We start from the raw sequence: 23,428 nt of genomic DNA, 5'->3' as shown, positions 1-23,428 counted from the left end.
GCGCTGCCCTCCATCCCCTACGCTGAGCTGGGTGCTGGCAGGGGCAGCCTCTGGCTGCGGTGCCCTGCCCAGGGCAGGCAGCAGGGCTTGGGACAGGCACAGCCCTGCAGCCTCCTGTCCCATGCTGACAGGCTGGCGCCAGGCTGGCATCACCCCTTTAGTCTTGGAGGCTGCAGCTGCGTGCTGTGCTGACAGCAGGGACAGCCCTAAGCCCAGCACTAGCCTCCTGCTGCAGGCTCCGAGCCTCCTCCAGCCTCTCGTTGCCATCCCCATTCCTGCCCCCGCCACCACGGCCGCGGGGCACCCCGGCAGCAGCCACCCTCCATCCCCTTTTCGAGCACAGCTGTGGCAGGGCCGGAGCATCCAGCGGCACAGGCCACGGTGCCTGGCGGCCTCTGCAGCGTCACACAAAGGTACCGAATCGCTTTCCGTGAGGGCCATGGCCCGGGGCTGTGGAGAGGGAGGCGGCTGTGACCCAGCGGCCCCAGCCCGTGCCCTGAGCTCCACGTAGGACAGTGCCAGGCGGCCCCAGGCTCCCCTGTATGTACGTGGGAGTGTGGTCAGGAGCGGGCAGGCAGGCTGGGGCTGGCGGGGCCGGGCTGCGTGCCGAGCAGCTCCGTGTCTGCCTGGAAAGGGGGCTTCGCTGCAGGGCTGGGGAGGTGGAGTTGCTGGGGCTCGTCCCGTGCTGGTGCCAAGGGGCTGTGTGAGAGGTGGTGACGCTGCTCCTCTGCTCCGGTTCTTCCCTGTCAGATGCTGCTTTAGGAGAGCTCCAAACTGAAAAGGTAGCGTTGAGCTGCGAGGGCTCAAACTGTGTGACGTTCGTTGGTGGCCACCTGTGTCTGGCAGCTGTCCTGAGCCAGCCCCAGCTAACACACAGGGGAAGGAGGGTCAGCTGGCCAGCACCCGCTGGCCTTCAGGCCGTGTTCGCTGGGCTCATGCTCTTTGGGGCTTTACAGAACACCTGGGAAGGGGGTATTTTAGCCAGTCCGAAGGGGTCGGTGCTGCGGGGAGCCCGGTGTCCTGGATGCCAGTCTGTGTGTTCAGGGGTGACAGCGGGTCCTGCACCACGGCCCACAGCGCCACAGCCTGCCCCCTGCCTCTGCCCCTCTCCCAGAGCTGCTCCAGCCGCTGGGGCTGGCAGCGGTCATTGGCGGTTCCTGCTGCCCAGTTTCCTCCGCTGGCTGTCGTCCGACTTGTGCACGCGGAAACACTCCTTCAAGTTCTGGGCTCGGATTTTGGGGTTCAGGATCTCCTCCCCCATAGAACTGGGGAACCAGCCCCTCTCCTGGTCGTGAAGACGCTCCCCAAATATCCAGCCTGAGCAGAGAGAGAGAATCGTGGCTGGGGACGGGCTGGCCCCTGCTCCTGAGCTGGGGAGGGCCCAGGGAGCTGGCAGTGCTTCCTGGAGGCTGCTGGGGCAGCCCCAGTCGGTAACTTCAGCTGAGAAGCGCCCCTTGCCTGAGCAGTGCTGCCTTTGGAGGACTGGCTTGAGAACACCAGCAGGCACTGCTGCCACTGCGTGCCCTCTGCTGCCACTGCGTGCCCTCTGCTGTCCCTGATGCCACAGGAGTGGTCCCCAGCGTGACCGAGTCCACCAGCCACACATGTGCCCCAAAGCCCAGGACCAGTGACGCACCACCAAGGTAGGAGCAGCTGTAGGTGCTGGTGGGAGGGCTGTGCCAGCCCTGCCACGGGCCCCCGCTGGCCCCAGCATTGCCATGGCTCAGGGGAGCCTGGGTTTGCTTTAGGAGGAGGTGGGAATTCCCTCCTGCTGCTGGGAGCTCTCTTGGCTGTGATGCCAGCACCGGGGTCTCTCCCTGCCCGAGGGCTCCTCCTGTCTATCTGGCAGCTGTCTGCCTGGAGCAAAGCCCCCCCCCCCGCCTTGCCCAGGGCCTCCCGCCCCCAGCCTGGCCCCCCTACCGTCATCTGTCTTGTCCAGGATGTTGAGTACATCGGCCAGCTCCAGGGACAGCTCGTCGGGCTGCTGGGCCACGTAGGGGTGCACACACTGGATCTGTGGGCAGTCTGCCAGGGAACAGGGCGAGGGGTGGGCTCAGCACTGCTCGGGTGGGTGTTGCACCACGAGCTCTGCCAAGAGCCTCTTGACGTGGCACAGGAGCTGCCGGGGCCAGGGGCTGCCCCAGCCACAGGGGTGGGGGCAGTGGTGCTGTGGGAAGGGGCCCAGGCCTGTGTCACACCGCTGTGCCCCCCAGGAGCAGCCTGGCTGGGCGGGAGGGGGTGGTGCAGCCCAGGCCCAGGGGAGCCAGGTCAGGGCCAGGCCTGGAGACATGGGGATGTTGATGGTGGAAGCACAAGGGGAGACAAGGGAGAGGGTTCAGCTTCAGAGGCCCCATGCCTGAGGCTGGACTGAGATCAGGGCAGGGTGAGGTGCCCTGTGGTGGGAGTGAGGAGCTCCTGGCTCCAATGCTCTGGGCAGGGTGAGGTGCCCTGGGGTTGGAGTGAGGAGCTCCTGGCTCCAATGCTCTGGGCAGGGTGAGGTGCCCTGGGATGGGAGTGAGGAGCTCCTGGCTCCAATGCTCTGGGCAGGGTGAGGTGCCCTGGGGTTGGAGTGAGGAGCTCCTGGCTCCATTGCTCTGGGCAGGGTGAGGTGCCCTGGGGTGGGAGTGAGGAGCTCCTGGCTCCAATGCTCTGTCTCTTACCAACGAGTCTGGATGTAAATGACACGAACTTGGTTCTCCGGTTCGGGGCCAGTGAAATCATCCAGCGCTTCATTTCACTCCTGGACAGGGGAGACACAGCAAGGCCATGAACATGAGACAGTCCCAGGGACTGTCCCAGCTCTCCTGCTCAGCCACTCCAGGTTCCCAGTGCCTCCTCTCTTGGCCCCTTCCCGCCTGCCCCCTGGTTCTGGACTCACTGCTGAGACCAAGCCTCACTCTTGGATGCACGGGTTGGGGTGTCACATGTGCCATGGTGGCCTGGGCCCTGATGCCCTGGCCTGGCTTGCTGCAGGGTAGCAGGATGCGGGGCCTGGCACCCCCCAGCTCTAGCAGCAGAGGCAGCTCCTGGCCAGGCTGGGGCAATACGAGTGTTTTGTTCCTGGAGAAAAGCAGTTAGAGGATTCATTTTTGCTGGAGCGTGTCCAGAGGCAGGCAACGAAGCTGGGGAAGGGGCTGAAGCACAAGTCTGAGGAGGGGCTGAGGGAGCTGGAGTTATTTAGTCTGGAGAAAAGGAGGCTGAGGGGAGACAGGAGCACTCTCTGCAACTCTCTGACAGGAGGCTGGAGTGAGGTGGGGGTCTGTATCTTCAGTAATGAATGACAAGATAAGAGGAAATGGGCTCAAGTTGCCCCAGGGGCGGTTGAGATTGGAGCTGAGGAAGAGCTTTTTCCCTGAGAGGGGTGTCAGCCCCTGTGCCAGGCTGCCCAGGAAGCTGGGGGAGTGCCCAGCCCTGGAGGGATTCTGAGTTAGTAGTGGGCTGGGCAGGCTGAGGAGAGGGCTGGGACTGCAGCAGCTTCAAGGGCTTTTCCAGCCAAAATGATTGATTCTATGATTTATTCCTGCAGCTGCTGAGCAGGAACATGTAAAGGGCAGAGCAGATGAATTCAGTGTCAGGTTAATGCTGTGGCTTATGAAGGGTGAGGAGGAGCTCCACTGCTGGAGCCAGCACAGTGCCAGGCCAGGCCTGGGTGTGCAGCAGGGGGCGAGGCTTTCACAGGCTGCTGCAGAAGCCCCAGGCTCAGGGGTCCCTGGGGTGTCCTTCAGCCCTGCCTGGGAACAGGGCAGTTCATCTTCACTGTGCTCCTTGGCCCCGAGGGAGCCAGAACCTTCTACCTGCTCAATCTGAGCTCCTGAACTTGACAGCTACCAGGGCTCTACCAGCAGAGAGAGGTCTGACAGGGAGCCGTGAAGGACGGGTGCTGGCAGGCTGCTCTGCAGGCTGGGCACACTTTGTTCCCCAGGGCTGAAGCCCAATGCTTCAGGTGCAGTGCCAACACCCACAGCTGCAGGAGCTGCACACTCACAGCTCCTCACAGACTGAGAGCTGGGCAGTGCTGCAGCTGTGGAACAGGCACAGCAGCCTCTGTTTGGCACCCACTTATCTCTCCTAATCCTTTGGTTTTGCAGTTACTGCCCCAATCATCGCTGCAGCTCTGCAACAGTTCAGCTGCTGTGACATCCCATTGCAATGCACAAGGGCTGCTGGCAAGCAGAGTGCTGGCTCACACACCCGCTGCAGCAGCCAGAGGCTGGAACAGAAGGCAGGAGCAGGGAGCTGCCCTTGCCTTCCCTGAGCTGAGGCAAACCCTGGCCTGGTTTCTCCCTCCCTGCACAGCTCAGTCCGACAGACGTCAGCCATGCGCTTGTCCTGCATAACGGGACTGGCATCTCTATTTTAGTGCAGCACAGCTGCAGGTGTGTGTCTGGGGAGAGGGGCAGCTCTGTGCTGGGGGGCAGCTGGGGCTGGTGTCACTAAGGGATGGGGATGGTGAACAGTGAGTGTGCATGGTCTCTAGGAGCTGTGGCACAGGATGCACACACCTGTAACAGCAGATGCTTCTGCCTAGAAAAGGTGGCTCTGGTCAGGCTTGGGGCAATGACAAAGCCATGCCCTGAGCTCCAAGGCCGTTAGGTCTGTGTCAGCACAGCCAAATCGTTTGCCCAGTCTGAGCTCACTGGTGTCTGAAGTGAAAAATCAGTGAGCCAAAAATCCTGTATCCAGGGAGAAAAGGAGGCCCTGAGCAGCAGAAGGGCTGCACAGCACCGGCTGTGGCAAGTGCTGAGGAAGGGACTCTCCTCTCTCCTCTCCTCTCCTCTCCTCTCCTCTCCTCTCCTCTCCTCTCCTCTCCTCTCCTCTCCTCTCCTCTCCTCTCCTCTCCTCTCCGTGGGCATCTCACTGGCTTTTCTCTTCTGAATGTGCTGTAACTCAGGCAGGCTCCCGTGCCAGGGCTGATTTCTGCCCTCTCTATCCCAGAGTGCAAAGTTGGCAGGGCTGACCCAGGGGCAGCGGTGGGGACTCAGCCTGGCCGTGCAGGGGAGCAGGGCAGAGCTGTGCTGGGAGCTGCCAGGGTGGCTGTTGTACTCACTGGGACGATGCCTTCAGCATGTAGCTGGCCTCCCGGTCATCTGCGTTCTCCAGCAGCCGCAAGATGAAGACGTTGGCCAAACTCTGCCCCTGGTCTTCCAGCTCCTCTACCCGAAGCAGCCCCCGGGGAGCCGAGTCAAACACTTGGTACTTGTCCCTGGGAGAGGTTAGAGGGTTAGGAAAAACTGCAGTTACCTCGGGAGACTGTGGGTTTAGCCACCCAGAACTGTACAGGGGCCACAGGCCAGGAACCTCAGCGTGGCTGCAGGGACAGACTCTCTGCTGGGGAAAGGCTGGCTCTGCAAACCCAGCGCAAGGCAAAGCCCCTCTCCTCGCTCTGAGGCAGCCCGCGAGGCCCAGAACAAGTTGCTTGCTCTGTCTGAGCTCACCATGCACAGAACACAGCCAGAGCTCCTTCAAAGGGGCCTGTGAGGCTTAATTCATCCCGGTCTGTAAAATGCCCCTGTGTTTCTGATGCAGGCTGCCACAGGAGCAGGATGTTCCCAGGCTACAGACACCGCGGCGACACGTTTGATTAGAGCCTTGGCGGAGGGAGATGCTCTCTGCTGGTGAGTCCAGTCAGTGCCACAAAGGACACGCTGTTCACTGGACCTGTCTGTGTGTGCTGCTCTCTTTCACTAGTGTCTACTTGCACAAGACATGGCCTTCAGCATGATGACGTTCTCTTCCTCCTCCTCCCAAGGCAGGTTACACCCTGTTAAATATAACTGCTAGCCTCAGGCCCTGCTGCTCACATTTTCTAGTCTGCTTTCTCAGAAGCTGAACTGACTAAATCAGAGCTCTTTTTCAGGCAGTGATGAGTCAAAGAATCACTTCTTGACAGGAAGACAGGCCTCTTGGGTCAGCCCACCAGCTGCAGCCCGCTGCCACTGCAGAAATGAGTGGAATCACGCTCACTCACCCTGCTGGGAGATCTGGCCTGGCAGCTATTCCAGCCCTGTTTGCCTTAAAATTTCAGCTGGAGGGAGCTGTGCCACCCATGAAGAATCAACTGTGCTCAAAGGTAAGGGGACTGCTGGAGGTGGGGGTCAAGCCATGATCCCCTCCCCGGGCCTGAGGGACAGGACTGGGGGTGCAGCATCACAGCTTGTATAAACCCCAAAGCAAACAGGGCTCCTGAAGTGCCACCCAAACATTGCACTTACCCAGGGATCTGCCGGCAAATGACCAGCAGGTCATTGAAAAGGAACAAATAGATCTCTCTGAAGAGCTTCTTGGTGCGAAGGGTTCGCGACGTCTTCGGGCCATTCATTTGCTGCAGCTCCCCCTGCTTCAGCAGCCAGCGGGAGTGAGAGATGATGGGCACGGACTAGGGGTGAGGAAAAGGCAGCAAAGATCAGGACAGCAACAAAACCCTAAGGGCTTATGCCATCAAGATGCTGAAGGCAAGGAGGGATGCAAAAGGGTGGTGAGCTCCCATCCTTTTGGCTCCAAAAGTATCACCAGGTTAAATGGGTTCTCACTGGGAGGTAAGCCCGTGAAGCCACAGCAGTGCTATTGCTGGTTTTACCTCATGTTGTGTTAAAAACAAGCAGCCCAGGATAAAGCACATTTTATATTAGAACACTACACTTCCAGGCAAATAACTGTTTGCACCTTCACACTCTCCCTGTGTTTGTCACGCCTGTGGTGGTACACTCTACCTTTCCTCAGGGCAGACCTGCTCCAGGGACAAACCAGCTCCTGCCTGTCACTTCAGCCTCAGCACTTCACAGAGTCCCAGAATGGTATATGGGGGTTGGAAGGGCCCTGCAGAGCTCATCTAGCCCAACACCCAGCTAAAGCAGGTTCCCCTTGATCAGGGGGCACAGGAACGTGTCCAGGTGGGTTTGGAAACCTCCTGAGAAGGAGCCTCCACAGCCTCCCTGGGCAGCCTGGGCCAGGGCTCCCTCACCTCAGCCCCTAAAGAGTTTCTCCTTCTGTTTAAGTGCAACTGTTTGTGTTTCAACTTCTGTCCATTACTCCCAGTCCTGTCACTACAGAAAAAAGTGTCACCTCATCCTCCTGACACCCACCCTTTAGGTGCTTCTAAGTGTTGATGAGGTCCCCACTCAGCCTTTTCTTTTTTGGGCTGAACAGCCCCAGGTCCCACAGCCTTTCCTCCTCACACCCACTGTAATGCATGCAGTAGCTGAAAGCTGACCCACGTTTTGAGGAGAGAGGGAGGAATGGTTGGAGCCAGGGCCACCGGCTGCACAAGGGTGGTTCAGTGCCAGCTCGTCAGGTCTGTGGACATGCTGCTGCCCTCCTGGGGGCTGCCCTGGGGCCTGCCCTGGCTGCTGCCCTCCTGGGGGCTGCCCTGGCCCCTGCAGCACACAGAGACCACGTGTGGCTGCAGCAGCAGCAGCATCCCCCAGCACAGCTGAACACTGATGAAGAGCAGCACAGCAGGTGCCTCCTGCTCCAGGTGTGCACAGACAGCCAGAGCTGTTGGTTGGCTGGTTGCAAAGGGTTCCCAGCCTCTGCTTATACCTTGATCTTGAATTCCAGTTTCTTCTGGATGCTGATCATCTGCTCTGTTCGGCTCATCTTCCTGACGCCTTCATTACATGCCTTCACCACCTGGGAAAAAGGAGAAAGAAATACTTCCCTCCACTGGCCTTTAGCAGGGAAGTGGTGGCAGACAGCATGGAAAGGCCTGAGTGTGACAGGGTAAGTGCTCAGCTGTGACAAGGACCAAGCCAGTCTCTTCTAACAGCACTCTATTTGCATGAAAAGGGGGAAACCCCCCTCCAAACTAACTCCCCAAAACAACCCCAAAACTCTCAAACACTCAGAAGATGTTATGGCTGGAAGCTGGCTGCCAGAGGACATGCCGGATGGCTGCATGGTTACTGAACCAGACAGTATTAAGCAATACACAGTAAAGGAAAAAGCTCATTTTCCAGATCCTGACACACCATGTAGCTCATCCTCCTTGTCCCCAGCACTTGAAATGAGGTGCACATGCAGCAGCATCTTCAAGACAGCGAGCAGCCCATGAACTTCCTTTAAAAGATGGAAATGCTGTGGTTCTGCTAAGCAGCACCAGCTGCCAAGGCTCTGAAAAGTCCCAGGGAAAGAGACATTCATCACACAGAGCCCAACTGTGTGCTGAGTACAAACTCCCAACTGAAAACCCACAACCAACGTGCAGCCACTACCCTGTTGCAGGGACCTTAACCTAGATGCCACTGCCTGTTTCATAAGGAGCAACTCTCTGGAGAACTAGCTAGGTAGAAAAATTACACTGGAGAACAAGCTCCACTTTGTGCTCTGTTTCTGCTCCTCAAAACCCACCAGAATGTCAGCAACTGAAACCCAGATCAGCTCTTACCTCTCGAATACATACAGAGAAAATAAGCACCAGGTAGGCTGTGTTTGATGCCTGCACCTAGCTGCACATTAGGCACCTGAACCTTTTCAAAGTAGGAACCATGCAGAGGGAGTTTTGAAATTGAGGTCACTGACAGCTGAAGAAGAAAAGAGCATTCTTCCATCAGCAGTTGTAGTCATACTACAGGAACAGCCTTCCTCAGGCTTTTGACCAATGGGAAAGCGATGGTGAGAGGTTCTGCACGTACTAATTAATGCAGAGCATTCTGTGTTGCACAGGCCTCTGCCTTTAGCCATCTCCAAAGCATACACTTCCTAGACTAGTTCAGGGCAAATCCAAGAGCCTATTTTGTTCCAGTATTTCAGTCAGAAGCTGCACCTGTGTCCTCAGGCTGACATTCTAGCACAGGTTTTGATCTCAAGTACTTCCACTGAATTGCAGGATTCAGGAGGTTTTCCATGCTTAATGGAGAAGGGTTCAAACACCCTGTCCCAGCCCACTTGGCTGCCAGCTACAGCCAGACCACCCAGATGTGTGGGCTGGAGCTGGGACCACCCCATCTGACCATGTCAGGAACAGCCCAGATGGAAAACTTGGCTGTGCCTTCCTGGTGTTTTGTTTGTGGCAGTAAGTGGCACAATTGAACCCCACACCTACTGACCAGCTTGAGGGAAGAGAGCTAAAAGCAGGCTCGAGCGCTTCACTGTTACTCTAGGTCAGAGGAAGGAGTGTGTGTATTGGAGGAAACCTGGCACAGTTGTACTCTCGTGCCTGTTGCAGCCAATTCCATCTCTCAGTGGGATCCCTCACCTTCAGGTATCTGCACAAAACTGTTTGTGGTCTTGAAGGTCCCAAAGGAAAATGTTCTCTCTGCCCCTTCCTACAGCAGAAACACACACAGCTGTTGTGAGTGAGGGCTTCCTCACCACTGACACCTAAGTGCTGCTAGAGCAGTCCATCCCTGACAGCAAGGCAGAGCTAAGGCAAAGAAAATTACTCTTGAAACACAGTGACAGGATTCAAAGAGACAGCTGTGGGAGTGAATGTAGTTTGTAGGACCTTTTTTTCGGTGGGGGGAAATGAGCATGATGGTTTAATCTCAATGGCCTTCAGTTAACTCCTTCCAACTTACCGTTTCCAGTTCCTTGTGTGCATCCAGGGCAGTGGTTTCTCTATCAGACTTCTCTTCCACTTTCTTCAAGATATTCTGCAGGGGAAGAAAGGCTGTGTTAACTCTGATCCCAGCCTGTCAGCACAGAAAAGTCTTTGCTAGCCTCTGAGTTCTTTCTGGCCATCAGCCTAATTACAGGATGGGTGCAGAGTACCGTGACTCTCACCTCTTAATTCCTCTTTCTCACTGAAACCTGTTGGCACCAGACCTTGTATCTAAAACAAAAATGGCAGGAACACTCCTGTTCCATAAAAATACAGGTATAAATAAAAATAGCTAGAGCTGACACTAACAGTCAGTGTCATTGGTAATCCCAGTGGGGTAAGACTGTTTGGGACTGAGCTGTTTCCTCATCCCTAGAAGCGTGTCCTGGTAAATTCAACACCCATTTGGGGATGGTCTCTCAGTGACTGAAGTCCTTCTTCCATAGCTGTTGAAGATGTCTAACTGCTTCATCCAGCTCTAGGATTGATCGTGGCTGTATCTAATCCTCATCCACAGCTGCTGGAAAGGAAAATTCCAGGAGGCACCCAAAAGACCTTTGGGAGAGAGAGAAGAGGAAAAACTCTACCTGTACCAGCAGCTTGAGCCGAGTGATCCTTTGGAAGGGCAGGATCAGGAAGGAAGAAAAGGACAGGCCTTTGCACTTGGGATCCAGCTCCAGCTGTGAGATCACTTCCCGGAAGGCTGGCTTGTCCTGGCTGAGAGGAGAGACAGAGAAGGTGAGGAGGGCTTTGAGTGCTACCCTGCCTGAGACTCTGCTGACCCAAAATCAGATTGGTGCCACAGACAGCACTTACATGGCCTCTCCAAACAAGAGGGGAGAGGGGAGGGGTGGGGATTGAATGCTTCTAGGTATATTTTAGTTCAAATCTAGAACTATTTATAGTGTTGGGGGAGAGAAATAGCCTTTTAATGTAGAGGCACTGATAGCGTTCACATGTGCTAGCACATCCAGCTCAGCAGCGTGCGGAGGTGTGTGTGAATGGGGTGTGTGTCCAAGGGGATGACTCAGAGGCATAATTATGTATTTTTACACAGTTGGAACTCTGTGACAAGGTGAAATTCACACAGTCTTAAGAACAAGACAGGCACAAAAGAGCACAAGCTTGGCTACTCCTGCCAGCGCAGCTGGGGGGCAGAGATCGTTACCTGGCCTGAGAAGAGCCTTCACTGAGGGCATCTGCAGCAGATGAGGGCACTGCTGAGCCACGGGGACAGAGCACAGAGAAGCCTCACAGGCCACAGCCCCTGCACTCAGACAATGATTTCTGGCAACTGCAGGGCCCTGAGGAAGACTTAAACTGCTGGAGGCAGAAACAGCATGGATGCAGAGGGATTGCCAACTGTGCAAAACCTGCCTGCACTGTGTGTGACTCCCAACATCCAAGAGAAGCCACTGTGGGTGTTTCTTCCTGCTGCAGCAGGTAATTGTGTGGCAGCATCACCCCTCAGAGTGGACCCGAGCCACAGCCAAAAGGAGGGAACTGTGACACACCTCAGGCTTCCAGTTCAGACAAGTGCTGCAAAATTCTTGTTCCAGCCAGGAGGCAGTGGAAGGGAGCCTGCTCCTTTCAGCTTGCTTTATGTGCTCCCACCAAAAAAAATGCTGCTCTCTAAATTAGTATCTAGGAATACTTCTATCTCCAACAGGTCCTTTCAAGCTCAAGTAAGGCTCCAGCCTATTGCTGCTTTGCTTTTCTGCATGTTAGCTAATGGCTCTAGGTAATGTGTTTATATTTTGCAGCTATATTGCTGCCTCTGACTGAGGAAACCCCGTGGGTACCCTTTTGTTGGCCAAGCTCAAGGAGTTGGGGGGTTTTTTTTGCCTCAAAAGCTGGAGAGCAGAGAAAGGATTAAGGCTTGTTACACTCCCCTGAAGCAGCTGCTGCTGTGGGGAGGAAATACAGTGCAGCATGTGCAATGGGCTGTCCTGAAAGAATCCAGGTCACTGTAATGATAGAAAACTTAATTCTCCTGCTCAAAGACAGGCTTGTAGGGCACTCTTTGTTTTGAGCTGGTGTAAGAGAATTCCTACTGGACCAAAAGACTTGCTAAACTTGAAAAATAGTGCAAAAATATCTTGGATTATATCCCGAGGCCTGGGTAACATCCCTGTGTGGAACACCCGAGTGGGAAGAAAATAGCTGGGCTTTTTTTACGAAAATGTTGTTGTTCTGGAAAAAAAGAGATAAATTCTCAGCTTTGGGAGGGTCAGATGCCTTGATGAGAAGCTCAGGAAAAGCAGTGGCTGTTCCTTGTCCTCAGGGATCCGTATTCTATCCTTGGCCTTTCAATCTCTTGCCTCTACTTGCAATTTAAAAAGACACACGTTTCACAGCATAAATATTTACCACAGTTGGGAACTGCCAGCACAGAAAAGTGTGTTTTCCCTTTTGTAGGAGCAGTGAAAAACTAATGAAGTGAGAAATGCTGCTTCTGTACTATCCAACCCTTTCTCACTGATAGTATCACAACTCCAGCTCCACCTGTGGCCCCCGAGATAACGTATCAACTTGTTGTTATTCACGGTGGAACTCACAGAAGCTGCTTGTAAGCTCTCTCCTGGTAGGTCTGGTTGGAGACGTAGGTGATGTACACAGAGAAGTGATTCACTGTGTGCTGGTAGACAATATCACACACATCTGAGATCACAATATTCTCCTCCACCCGCTGCTCGAGGTCCAACAGGAAGCTAAATGAGAAACCCAGCACTTCATTAATCGTGGCCTGGAGAAGCCCTTGGGGTTCAAAGCAATGAATGTGCCCACAGGCTCTTTGAAAAGGCAGTGGGGTAACAGACTCCTCCAGCCCTCTACAAATGAGGCTGATGCCATTGAGCTGGACAGGGGGCCAGCAGCAGCTGTCTTACCGCTCACTAACAGCCATGACATCCAGGACGTTGGAGAAGAGGATGTGAGCCTCAGACTGGTGTAAGATCTTCTTCAGACGTTCGTTCTCCATGAAGTGAGACACCAGCAGATTCAGACTTTTGTAGTAGGAGGCTTCGGATGTAACCAGCTCAAACATGGCCTGGGGAAGAATCCCAAAGAAGGAATCAGGGCAGGTACCTTCTGCCTCTATAGAGAGGCACACAGAGTGTGCTGCACACAGGCTGGCACCCACGCTCCAGGCACAGTGCTTGGGCAGTGGTAAGCCCACATGCTCACCATATACAGGTTGAAAGGGGAAGGTTTCCTCCCTCACCATTAGCTCCTGTCTCCTTCTGTCTCTCTCCTAAGTTGTTTGACCACAGTTCCTCTCATTGAATCTCTCCAGCAGAATTCTCTCTCTCTCTCATTATACATAAGCAGCCTGATTTTGTGCACAGTGCACACATAAAAGCACTTCATGGGCTCCTCCCCTTTCTTAGTGTCACTTAGGCACGACCTGAGGCTGACTGGGGCACTGGTCCTGTGCTGTCACCTCCTTGCTGGGGAGTTACCCTGGCAGCCTCTAGGCACCCTCCAACTCCCTGCTGGCTTCACAACAGTGCTGGCTTCTATCTGTTCCTCAGGGCTTCTTATGCTACCAAGGAGGGTGTCCTTGCATCCTCTCCTCTCTGGTTTTAACCAAGTCCTGTTTTCCAGCAGCCAGCCTGCTGCAGTCCCAGCATGTGACACACACTCCTAATAGAAATAGCTAATAGAAAGACAGAGCTGTAGTGTTGCAAGCACTGTGTGTGCCCTGAGCCAAAGGACATACAGTTGTTCCTGTTCAAGGGAGACTCCCCATCAACCCCAGCCATATGCTTTTCTGACTCAATTCACCAAGGACTAGCAGAAGACATGACAGTCCCTAACTCTTACCATAAACCATAAATAATCTCTACATTCCAGCCCTTGCTTCTCCTGTTAAAAGAGAAGTCTCTGGTGCAAAGCCTGGCAATGTTAGGACAAGGATATAGTCCAGGGAAGCAGAAAGACAAACTGATTTGGTTTGTTTCAGATAAACCAATTTTGGTTTGGTTTGGAGATAAATCACAGTACAATGAGAGGAGGATGTCAAACCTTCTGCCTGCAGCAGGCGCTGCAGGGACAGTCGGCTATCACCACACAGAGCTCACTTACTCTCCAGGCAAGTGTTTGTGGTCTTTGTTCAGCACTACATAAAAAAGGTGATTTACACAACTACTGAACCTGTTAGTTGAAGTAAGATTGATTGAAGATTCTCACAAGGGCTTTAACATGGTGAAAATTAAATGGATCCTTCAGACAGTTCTTGATGAAGGTGCATCTTGGGCTCCTTGTCCAGGGACTGGTCTGTGCTGCTGCAACTGAAAGAGGAACCCTTGGCAGCTCAGTGAAAGCCTTGCTTCCAGGAACCTAAAGCTGCTTTGACCTCTGAGTCTGAGCTCTCTCACTGCCCATAGGTCCTCTGCACCCCTCTGAGGGTCCCTGAGCGCCCTCAGGCCCAGCCAGAGGTGGGAAGATCCACTGAAGCAGCAGCTGCATGGAGTAATCTTAGTGCTGAGCATATGGAAATATATCTTCCAAAGTACCTGGGGGGTTTGTCTCGTGGCTTGCTTGTTCTTTAGTTGGTTGGTTTGTTGTTTTGGGTTTGGGCTGGTTGTTGTCTCTCCTGAGTAGTTTTGAGCCTCTTCCTGGAAGTATCACTGTGCATCACAGAAGGACCTGGGGTGCAGAGATCTGGGTTATATCCCAGACACTATGCTGCTGAGAGGGTGAGCACATCAAGGAGGGACTCTTACTCTAGAGATGCTAAAATATCAGCTGAACTGACATTTCAGTTCTTTGTGCATTTGCTAGCCTAGGAAACATTCCCAGTGGCCACTTAAGTCAAGCAGGTGATCCTTTCCTGCACCAGAGAAGGAGGTTGTGCCTGCACAACCCCCAGAAAGGGAGACAGCAAAGGGTGCAGGTAGGACTTGGTTAGCACATGTGGAACAGCAGGTGTTTAAGGAATAACAGGATGTGTTATTTCTTTTTCAAGGCCAGCTTCCAGATGAGCGATGTGGAGGAGTTATCAGCGCAGCTCCTCGCAGCAGCTTCACCACGCCCCCTGCTGAACCTGCCAGAGAACCTGTCTCTCTCTGCATGACTGGCTGGGTCCTAAATGACCTCTTACAGCTTCAACTGTAGGCTTTTCTTTGATAAATGAGAGGAGAAGAGAAACTAGATAAAGATACAACAAAGAATAAGACATTGATGTTCTGGACAGCCTGTTCCTTCCAGATATCCTGGGGACTGATACCACCAATCATTTTGCACAGCAGCTTTCCAGACACTCCAAGCCAGGATGTATTTTTCTGCCAGGTCTTTGAGAGCAGAATAGCTCAAAGAGCCAAGATAAAAATCTGCCACTCTACCACAGCCTTAACCTCAAACAACTTGCTTAATCTGGAAGGTTGTTTCCTTATCTGTAGAAGCCCCTCTGCCCACATTTGGAGAAATTAATTTGTGTGCATTTAATGTTCATCACAGTGAGGGGTGCTAGACCTGCGTGGGGCTGTGCAGAGTGCAAGCCAGGCCAAGCTAATTATTAAATCCATAGAGAAAATATAAATGCACAGGGTTCTGATTTAAAGGAGATGCTAGGGAAGTGAAGAACTTCTCCACTGATCAGGACAAGCTTCTGGGAGTCTTCACAGCATGTGTAAGGGACAAGTTTCTTAATTTACTTTGAAGATCCAGCTGGTCTTCTGCAGACCTAAAGGATCTGCCACAAGGAGCCCAGACTGCTGTTTCCCTTGGGAATGGCAAGTAGGAGCTGCAAATCTCCTAAGCTGGCACCAAACGTCCAACCATGTGGTGTAATGACGTGATCTCTGTGGAATAACTGAACTTTGCTAGCTAGAAGCAGTCACTAGAAGAAAGAGCAGAAGCTTCTGGTCTCCACTGCAAAAATAACTAGGGAAAAAAAATGAACTAAATGTCAATTAATGTTGACATTTACATTATTTTTCTATTATCTTCCTCAGTCTACAAATAGTCTGATGCTATTTCTTGGGAATATGACCAATGCTGTCCCATCAGTCCTCTTGGTCATTAACTTCATGAAACCTCACAGTCATGTAATAGCTGTACTAATCCTCTTCATGGATTATATTTTGGCAGAGAGACTGAGAAAGGAAAAGAGATGTGAAGCCTAAGGAAGAAGCAAATGTAGAAGACAAAAGCAGGAGACAACCTAAGAGCCACCAAAGGCAGGAGTAAGTAATCCTACAAGGTAAATTCCTATTGAGACACTACCATGTGTCACTGCATAGATAGGAAATATCTGTTCCCAGTGGCCCTGCTCCTCGTGTGAGCCACCAGGTAAGGAGGAGGGATCCTGGTCTAGTGTAGGAGGGATGTTCTGGGCCGATGCCATGGCACTGGCTCTGACCAGCTCTGAGACCTGGTTGCCTTCATGGGGCCAGTCTGACATCCACCTGCCAGAAGTGCAAAGTCCAGCAGAAGAACCCCCTGGATGAGAGTAGCTCCGTTGTGCAGGAGATTTAAGGGTTTGGAGTGTAAGGTTTGGTCTGAGAAGGAAAGGAAATGAAATCTTATTTGGGCTTTTTTTTGGTGTGCAAATGGAACAAGAAAGAAAGGCTGCCTGTCAAATGTGCTCTGCCACAGAGAGGCCGTGTCACCAGTGCTCACAACCAGGTTCAAGTCCCTTTTTCTCCTTGAGCAAAGCAAATGTTCAAAGCAGCAGCTCCCTCATATAAATTCACACTATAACACATGGTGCAGATTAATCTGTCTCTGCCCCTTTTTCTAACATCAAAGTGACCCGAATACAAATAATCCCTGGCAAAAACTTTATCAAAGCTCATACATCTCAGCACAAAACCCAAAGAGCTCAGTTCAAAGACTGAGAATATTTTGTTGGACTATTTTTATCAGTAAATTGTTTGGGGTGAGTTCCACTCATCTTGGAATCTCTTAAAACACAGAAGACTAACAGGGCACAGGCAAATCAATACAGTTACCAAGCAGAAAAGCACAAAATGAAGAAACTATACAGTAAATAAAACAAGGAGAAACCCAGAAGTAGGGAACTGAACTGGGAAAGTGGAATAAACCACAGGCACTCCACGGAAAGGCCAAACCAACATCTAATTTAATAGATTAACTGATTACATGCTGTTTCTTCTAATCTCTGGATCACTCTCTGCCTCCTAAGAGCCCAGTACCTTGGTGACACAATTTGTTTGAACTTAAATCACATGTAATACAGGGAGTGGGTTTTCTCTCAAGCCCCTCCTGCTACACACACTGCCTGTCGTTTCCTCTGCGCTGCCTCCATGGCAGAACCCAAACAGCATTTCTTTTGGCTTGTCATTCTTGCATCATTACATTTTCTATATAGTTAAAAGAAAGCCCTTGGGGATTCATATGTGGCTGTGTTTGATGCTCTCCAAACCAGGTAATTAAAACTACCTTATCAGTAACTTAGTCATTGCAGATAATGATTCCAGTAGCACATAATTTTTGTGTTTCCCTGACCTCTGTGATCTGTGACATGCATTTTGCTTTTCCTTTTGTTCTTCCTTTCTCTGCATTTGCACTCACATTGCTTTGGTGACACTTCCAGCTGTTGCTTTACATCTTGCTACTCTCACATTCACCTCTGATGAAAAAAGCTGGTGTGGCAGAGGCCACGGCTGTCTGAATTCTGAGTTCCCAGGGCTAATGAGCCATGCTGCAACATTTTTTGTTGCCAAAATTGCTGCAGAGTGGATGTGGGAGGGGGTAAAGATTATTTTTTTACTTCCTGAAACTCCACTTTCCATCTCATTTGTTCCAATGGGGACAGTGACAAAATGCCTTCCATGACACTTTCCAAGCATCCATCACTCTTCTAGTCAAATTTCTTGTCTTGAACCTTCAAAAAACACTTGTGTCTTGGTTTTTACCTTGTGTTGATGACCTGCTTAGTCATTTTTCCATCATCAGCAATAATGAAGACCAGGTTCCTCCTCTTCTTGTCTCTCTCAATTTGCAGCTTACTGCACATGAGCAACTTTCTGACTGTTTAAGCCCTGCTCCAGCATAGCCATGGTGGTGTTCCCTTCCTCAGCTGTGTGAACGAGGGTGTTTGCTTCAACTTACTTTCCATTCAGGTACTGGTATTCCCCCCTGTGGTGTAAAAATTACTCTTGTTCTACCTTTCTTGGCTGAAGAGCTCCAAGCTCTTCTAGTCTCTGTGTTCACTACAGCTTTGAAGATATAACGAGACAGAAAGAGATGATTTTGTGCTTAAGACATTTACTCCAGAATTTCTGCTGCTCTGTACTTCAGGTGAACTCCTGCAATCTTCCTTCAAGGAGCTGAACACTTTACAGTCACTAATCAAGCCCCTGTGTACAGCTCACACTCCCAATTCCTATCCAATGTACGTGAGTACAGTTCCAGCACTGCAGGAGCAAGCAGTGCTTACTTACAGCAAGGCTGAATTCGACATCATCTCTTTAATTGACTCAGTGATTTCTCCAGCCCTCTTTGTTTTCTGTCCTTGACTCTTCTCACAAAACAAATTCTCCACTTTATCTAGTCAATGTTCAGCCAATTTCTGGCTTTGAACAATTTTATAATCTCCTACTGTGCTAATCCCAGAAAAACAGGAAGTAAATTTCAGCCTTGATAAACTAACATCAGGGCAAAGCACAGCACTTCTTTACGGCAGCACTGTCCCATCTCCATCTGCTTTATTTCTGTTGTTATTTAAGCAGAGGGAAGAATAATTCAGCAATTTCAGTTGCTATTTAAGCAGAGGGAAGAATAATTCAGCATACTTCATGTTGAGGTTTAGCAGTACAGAGATTTTTTTTTCCTTAAAAATACCTGCAGGTAATGAATGTAATTCAACAGAAACGACAAGCTTTGAAATCTATAATGCCAACTTTTAGGCAAACATTTCTCTGTAAAAGACTCTTCATTTTGAAGGAGAAACAAGAAGAAAAGCTTGTGATTTTTTCAGATGCCAGATCGTGTTTGTACGCTGGCAGTTAGAAATACGGCGTTTTGCCAGGTAAATAGAACAAATCTGATATAACCAGTGCAGAAGAAGAACACTGAAAAGCAACAGATCATTTTAGTCACCTTTGGCTGTAACCCTGACACAGTAACAGCCTGTGCTGCCAGCCCCAGCTACCCTGCACCACCACCAGTTCCTTCTACTGAGGCTGTGAGTGAGGCAGCCCTGCCCTTCGCTCCCCTGGAGCTCAAGGGATGAGTCTTGCCTCTGGAATAGGGGCCAGCAAATCCAAGTATGCATAGGGGGCACTGCTTGCAACCTACCACGTTCTCCAGCACTTTGGGTGCCATCTCCTGAGCCAGGGATGACCACATACGCTGCCCTAACAGTCTGGCCAGAAGCAATCCTGCTGTAGGAATCACAGGGTCGAGCCTTTGAAGGCTCCCTGCTCATGTTACAAGGCTCACCACACACTGAACAGGGCTTGTTGGTCTCCACTGCTGGCTACAGACGCACTGTTCCGCGCTGACAACGAGCACTCAGGCTCCCCACGCTATCCAAAATAGCAACCAGTTGTAAATTGTTGTGTGACTGATGTTTTCATTAATTGCATCAGCTACCTCCACCTACTCCTTTCACTGTTTGATGCAGCCCTGTAAATCATCAGCGTTTGACTCTTAACCAGTGATGTCACTGTACTGTAGGGCTAAAATGCAGATACACACACCCCTCCTCATTTATTGCTGTTTTGTGTAAGGCTCCAAGCAGCAACATTTTAAGATGAAGCATCCTACCAATCTCTATCTCTTCCCTTTCTCTTAATGCCATTGTATTTTAAAAAAAAAGAAAGAAAAAAAGACATCTCATTGTCGGATTTCTGGTGGGAAGTATGTACCCTGCTAGTAACTTCAGAAGAGGATTAATCTGCACTGGGAACCAAAAGCTCCATTGTAAGAGCCTCTTCACTATCTTTCTACTCCTTTGCAAATTGCTCCTAACACTGAATCAGAAAAGGGGAAAAGAAGTTCATTGGGGGTTTTTTTTGGCTACAGAAGTGTCCAGCAGCCACAGCATGCAGAACAACATCTGTAGTTTCCAAAAAAAAAAGAAGAGTGGTGCCAACCAGTGCAGCACAGAAAAGTTCTCAGCAGTGCAAGGCTTGGCTGTGACTGCTACAGACTTTTTCATTTTCAAATCTTGACCATTTGACTAAATTCACTCTCACTTTTTTAAGCAGCAACCCAGTTAAGAAACACTCCACCTTCCCCCATTACCTCCTGCAGCTTGATCTCATCTGGCTGGAGGATGCTGAGGACCCCGCTGCTCCGGATCTCGGGAAGATCCTGCCATAAGTTGAACCTGGAGTTGGAGTTTCTCAGCAAACTGATTTGTGGTGGAGCTTTGCTTTCAGTTGTACTTGTAGGTTCTTCTTCAGATGGGGTTTCCTCGCTGGGTGAACTCTCCTCAGGGTCAGTCTGTGAATCCTGCAGTCGTCTGGTTTCAATCTCCTGGCGTGTAGATTTATCTCGATATTCCTGGTACAAGAGCCCTAGGAGGCAACATGACAGGTCAGAGAGGTTACAGCTGAATGAAAGACTAGCAATGTCTTGTGGGAAGGGATGTTTGTCTTGCATTAGTTCACCTCAGCAGAGGTAAGAGAGATTCCTTCCGCCGTGAGCCAATTACAGCACTCCTATTTCAGCCAGCAGTGGAGACTATAAATGAAAGGCCAGTTCTAAATCTAAAGTGTTGTCAACAATCTGCTCTCACAAAACGGTCAGTAACACAGTCAGATGAACCCATGATCAATTGGAAGACATGGAAGAAGTGGTTTGTTATTTGCCAGGCTTTTGTTTCTTTTAAACCTTGGTTTTCTTTGCAGTATGTTGCAAGTTATAGAGGTTGATAGGTACATGTGTGTCTGGAAAAGTAACACCTCAGACGCTGAAACTACTTTAAAGGAGCAATTTGATGGCCATGAAAATCCGTAAGGACCAAACACTGAGCTGCTGTTAGGGCAATGGAACGGGTTAAGCTTTGGGACAACAACCTGCAAGTCACTGCTTTGTTTTGGTACTGACTTCAGGATTAGCTTTGTACATGCCACTTAATTCCCTTGTTTTCCTTCCCAGCTCCTATGATGACTGAAGACAGGAAATTAACATTCAAAAGGTACCTGAATGCCACAGCACTACAGAAGAAGCTCTGAATTCACAGCATCCTTCCGCACCTCAGTCACACAAGATGTCTTTAGAGTTTCAATTACTAACTTCAGGAGCAGATGAAATTGCACAGAATTTGCCCACATCCTGAATTTCAACCTCAGCACAAAAAAGGTAGGAATTCTGAAATTCTTTGGCCATCTCTAGAAGATCATTTGTCTCTCCTAAGGCTTTCTAACTGTCCCATTTCTCCTTCTGAGCCATCTGTAGGACCCAGAATATTAATTGCTTGACAATAAAACGTAATTTGTAAGTTAAGAAAGGACATGAGAGCATGAGCCTGCCCTGAGTCACATTCCTCTTACTTAAACTGAAAGAGCACAATTTACATTATTTTACTTGAATTGTAAATCATAACATGAATGAAAAGTCCTTGATGTTAAAAAAACCCAGCCAACAAACAAACCTACATAATGTCTGAATCATTAGGGGTTAAAATCTATCTGGTCACATGCATTCATGATTTTGGATCTCAGAAGCAGTAATAAGGTGAGAGACAACTGGGTCAGGAGTTTGCCTAGGGAGGGCAGAAACGTAGCTGTGGCTGCCTGATAAATCTCTGGGCCAATTTTCACAGGGTTCTCTGTACCAGCCACTGTTAAAACTACATCAGAAATATGCTGGGGGAAGTGCAGCAACAAGGACAGTGTTACCGCAGCCTGCAAGTGTATCCTGTTTCATGTTCTCCCTGGAAAGGCATTCAACACTGGATTAAAATAGCAATAAGGGTAGCTGTGCCTAGGAAACCATACAGTCTTCTGTTGGCTTCCTACACGGCAACCAAAGAGAGGAGACTTCCCCTGAAGTTTTGCATGCTGCTGACACTTATATAATTTCTCTCTGCGTCAACTAGGCTTCTGTGGCTTCCCTAAGCCTGTTGTTCCATGCCAGCAAGGCTGCTGAGGATGTAGCAGGGTGGAAAGGCTCCTTCAGGAACAGAGGAGAGAGCCTGCTGCTCCATCAGAGGTGCTTTCAGTGGCACTGATGTGTGAGCTCAGCCTGTGCTGAAGGCTCTGGTGTGGTTGAGCACGGGGTGCTTTCTGCCCCATGGGAGCAGGACAGGCTGGGAACTAATGGCCCACAGCAGTGTGGGCAGCGCTTGATTCCAGGGAAAAACATGCTGGGAAGCTGAAGCATAACCTACCTATTTGATTCATATTGGAGATAATGATACTTGCAGTGTTTGACTGTACAGCCATGTTGTGCTTGTGGGTTTGCCCTACAAGTCAGAGGCAATTGAGTGTATTTTGTGCGAGGGGGATTTAGTGTCCCTTATGCAGAGCTTGAGAGCAGCCCTTAGACAAATTCCCCCCCCTTGCTTTTACAAAAATAAAACCCAGAGAAGTAAACTTGCTTTTCTTTCCCTGTCTAAGCAACCAAACAGAGAAGACCTGTGGAGCATTCAATGGCAGGCGAAGGCACATAAAAACACGGGGAGATCTGATGGACTTAAAGCATCTATGGACAGGAGGGAGCTGAGGAGAGGCAGGCTTAAGCTCTACTACAGGCAGCAATATGGGAAGGAAGCAGAAAGGTGATACCAGAAGACAGACAAAAAACAGGTAGATGTTTATGCAGAAGAGTAGAAAGAAACAAAGAGGGTTGTGCTAGCAGGGATAAAAGATACCCTCAGTATCCTGGTGTAAAAGGTCCATCTGTATGTCAGTATAGAGGTTACAACGGATAGAGAAAAGGCTTAGATAGGGAAAGAGGGGGAGAAGCCATGCAGAAGTCTACTCTAGACAAAGCAGGAGATGGTCATGGCACAGTATGGGTGGTGTAACAGACACAAGGTCAGGGAACAGGGTTTTGACATGTTGAAAGGAGAGCGATACATCTGGTAACTGACTGAATGTGTAGAAGGAAACTGAGATCAGTAGCTGAACGTGACTCAGAAAATGCAATGATTTACAAGTGAACAAGCACAAAATGTCAGAGATGTAGATGAGCTCCCTTCATTGCTTCATGTCCCAACTGTCCCTACTGTCACCTGGCTAAAGGTCAGAGCATGGGTTTGGTGTCGCATGTTGACTTGCACGGTGGTGTGTAAGGCTGATCTTCCAATGGGGTGTTTACACAGCTTGTGTGGTGCATAATAGACGTTTCCCTTTGTGTTTATTCCATTTAATTTTGTTGTCACAGTCTCCCTTTGCAGCTTTCTCAAAAAACCGTGAGAGGAATTGAAAAACTAGTTACTAATTGTGGAAGATGCTCACCTGAGAGAGTTCACGGTGCTCTTAAACTAAATGTTATTACACTGAAAGCTATGTAAAATCTCAGGAGGCCCAGAGACGTTTGCTCTGAAATTCTCTGCTCCAGTTTCAGGCAAAAAAAACCCATTAATGCCTCAAAGGCAGGAGGGAGGGGACTGAGCCAGTGTGCTCCAGCCACGGATTAGAGTAGCATCTCTGGTTGTCAAAACCTTATCTCCTCCATCAGGGTGCAACAGACCTACCTGCAGTTACACTGGCACATGCAAAGCAATCGCGTGGCTTTGCCCTGATCTACAGCACATAAAAACACATCTTTGAATATAGCAACTGGGTTGCTTTGAAGTCCTGCTGGTTTTATTATTTTTATCATGCCTCTTAGCAGCAGTACCAGTAAATTGACAACATATTGACACATCTGCCTTGGGAGATTAGTACCTACACAGCCAAAAGAAAATAACACATCTAGCTACATCAATGCAAATTTTCACCACTTTCCTGCCTGAACTTGGCT

At 50.5% G+C, this 23,428-nt stretch overlaps 1 protein-coding gene across 1 annotated transcript in view; it reads right to left on the bottom strand.

Annotated features, from left to right (window-relative positions):
* Positions 1-1,144: 1,144 nt before the first annotated feature.
* Positions 1,145-23,428, bottom strand: part of NGEF (neuronal guanine nucleotide exchange factor) — a 37,745-nt gene continuing 15,461 nt past the window's right edge. Inside the window, exons 5-15 of the mRNA XM_062005698.1 lie at positions 19,757-20,031; positions 12,427-12,587; positions 12,097-12,249; positions 10,126-10,255; positions 9,516-9,590; positions 7,540-7,629; positions 6,213-6,376; positions 5,048-5,203; positions 2,661-2,740; positions 1,921-2,025; positions 1,145-1,317 (exon numbers count right to left, since the gene is read on the bottom strand). Coding sequence (XP_061861682.1) covers positions 1,145-1,317; positions 1,921-2,025; positions 2,661-2,740; positions 5,048-5,203; positions 6,213-6,376; positions 7,540-7,629; positions 9,516-9,590; positions 10,126-10,255; positions 12,097-12,249; positions 12,427-12,587; positions 19,757-20,031 — 1,562 coding nt within the window. The remainder of the gene's footprint in view (positions 1,318-1,920; positions 2,026-2,660; positions 2,741-5,047; positions 5,204-6,212; positions 6,377-7,539; positions 7,630-9,515; positions 9,591-10,125; positions 10,256-12,096; positions 12,250-12,426; positions 12,588-19,756; positions 20,032-23,428) is intronic.

Source organism: Colius striatus, chromosome 12 (assembly GCF_028858725.1).
Source record: "Colius striatus isolate bColStr4 chromosome 12, bColStr4.1.hap1, whole genome shotgun sequence".
Lineage (NCBI taxonomy): Eukaryota > Metazoa > Chordata > Aves > Coliiformes > Coliidae > Colius > Colius striatus.
Note: the sequence above shows the minus strand (reverse complement) of the source record. Positions and strands in the feature narration are given on the sequence as shown.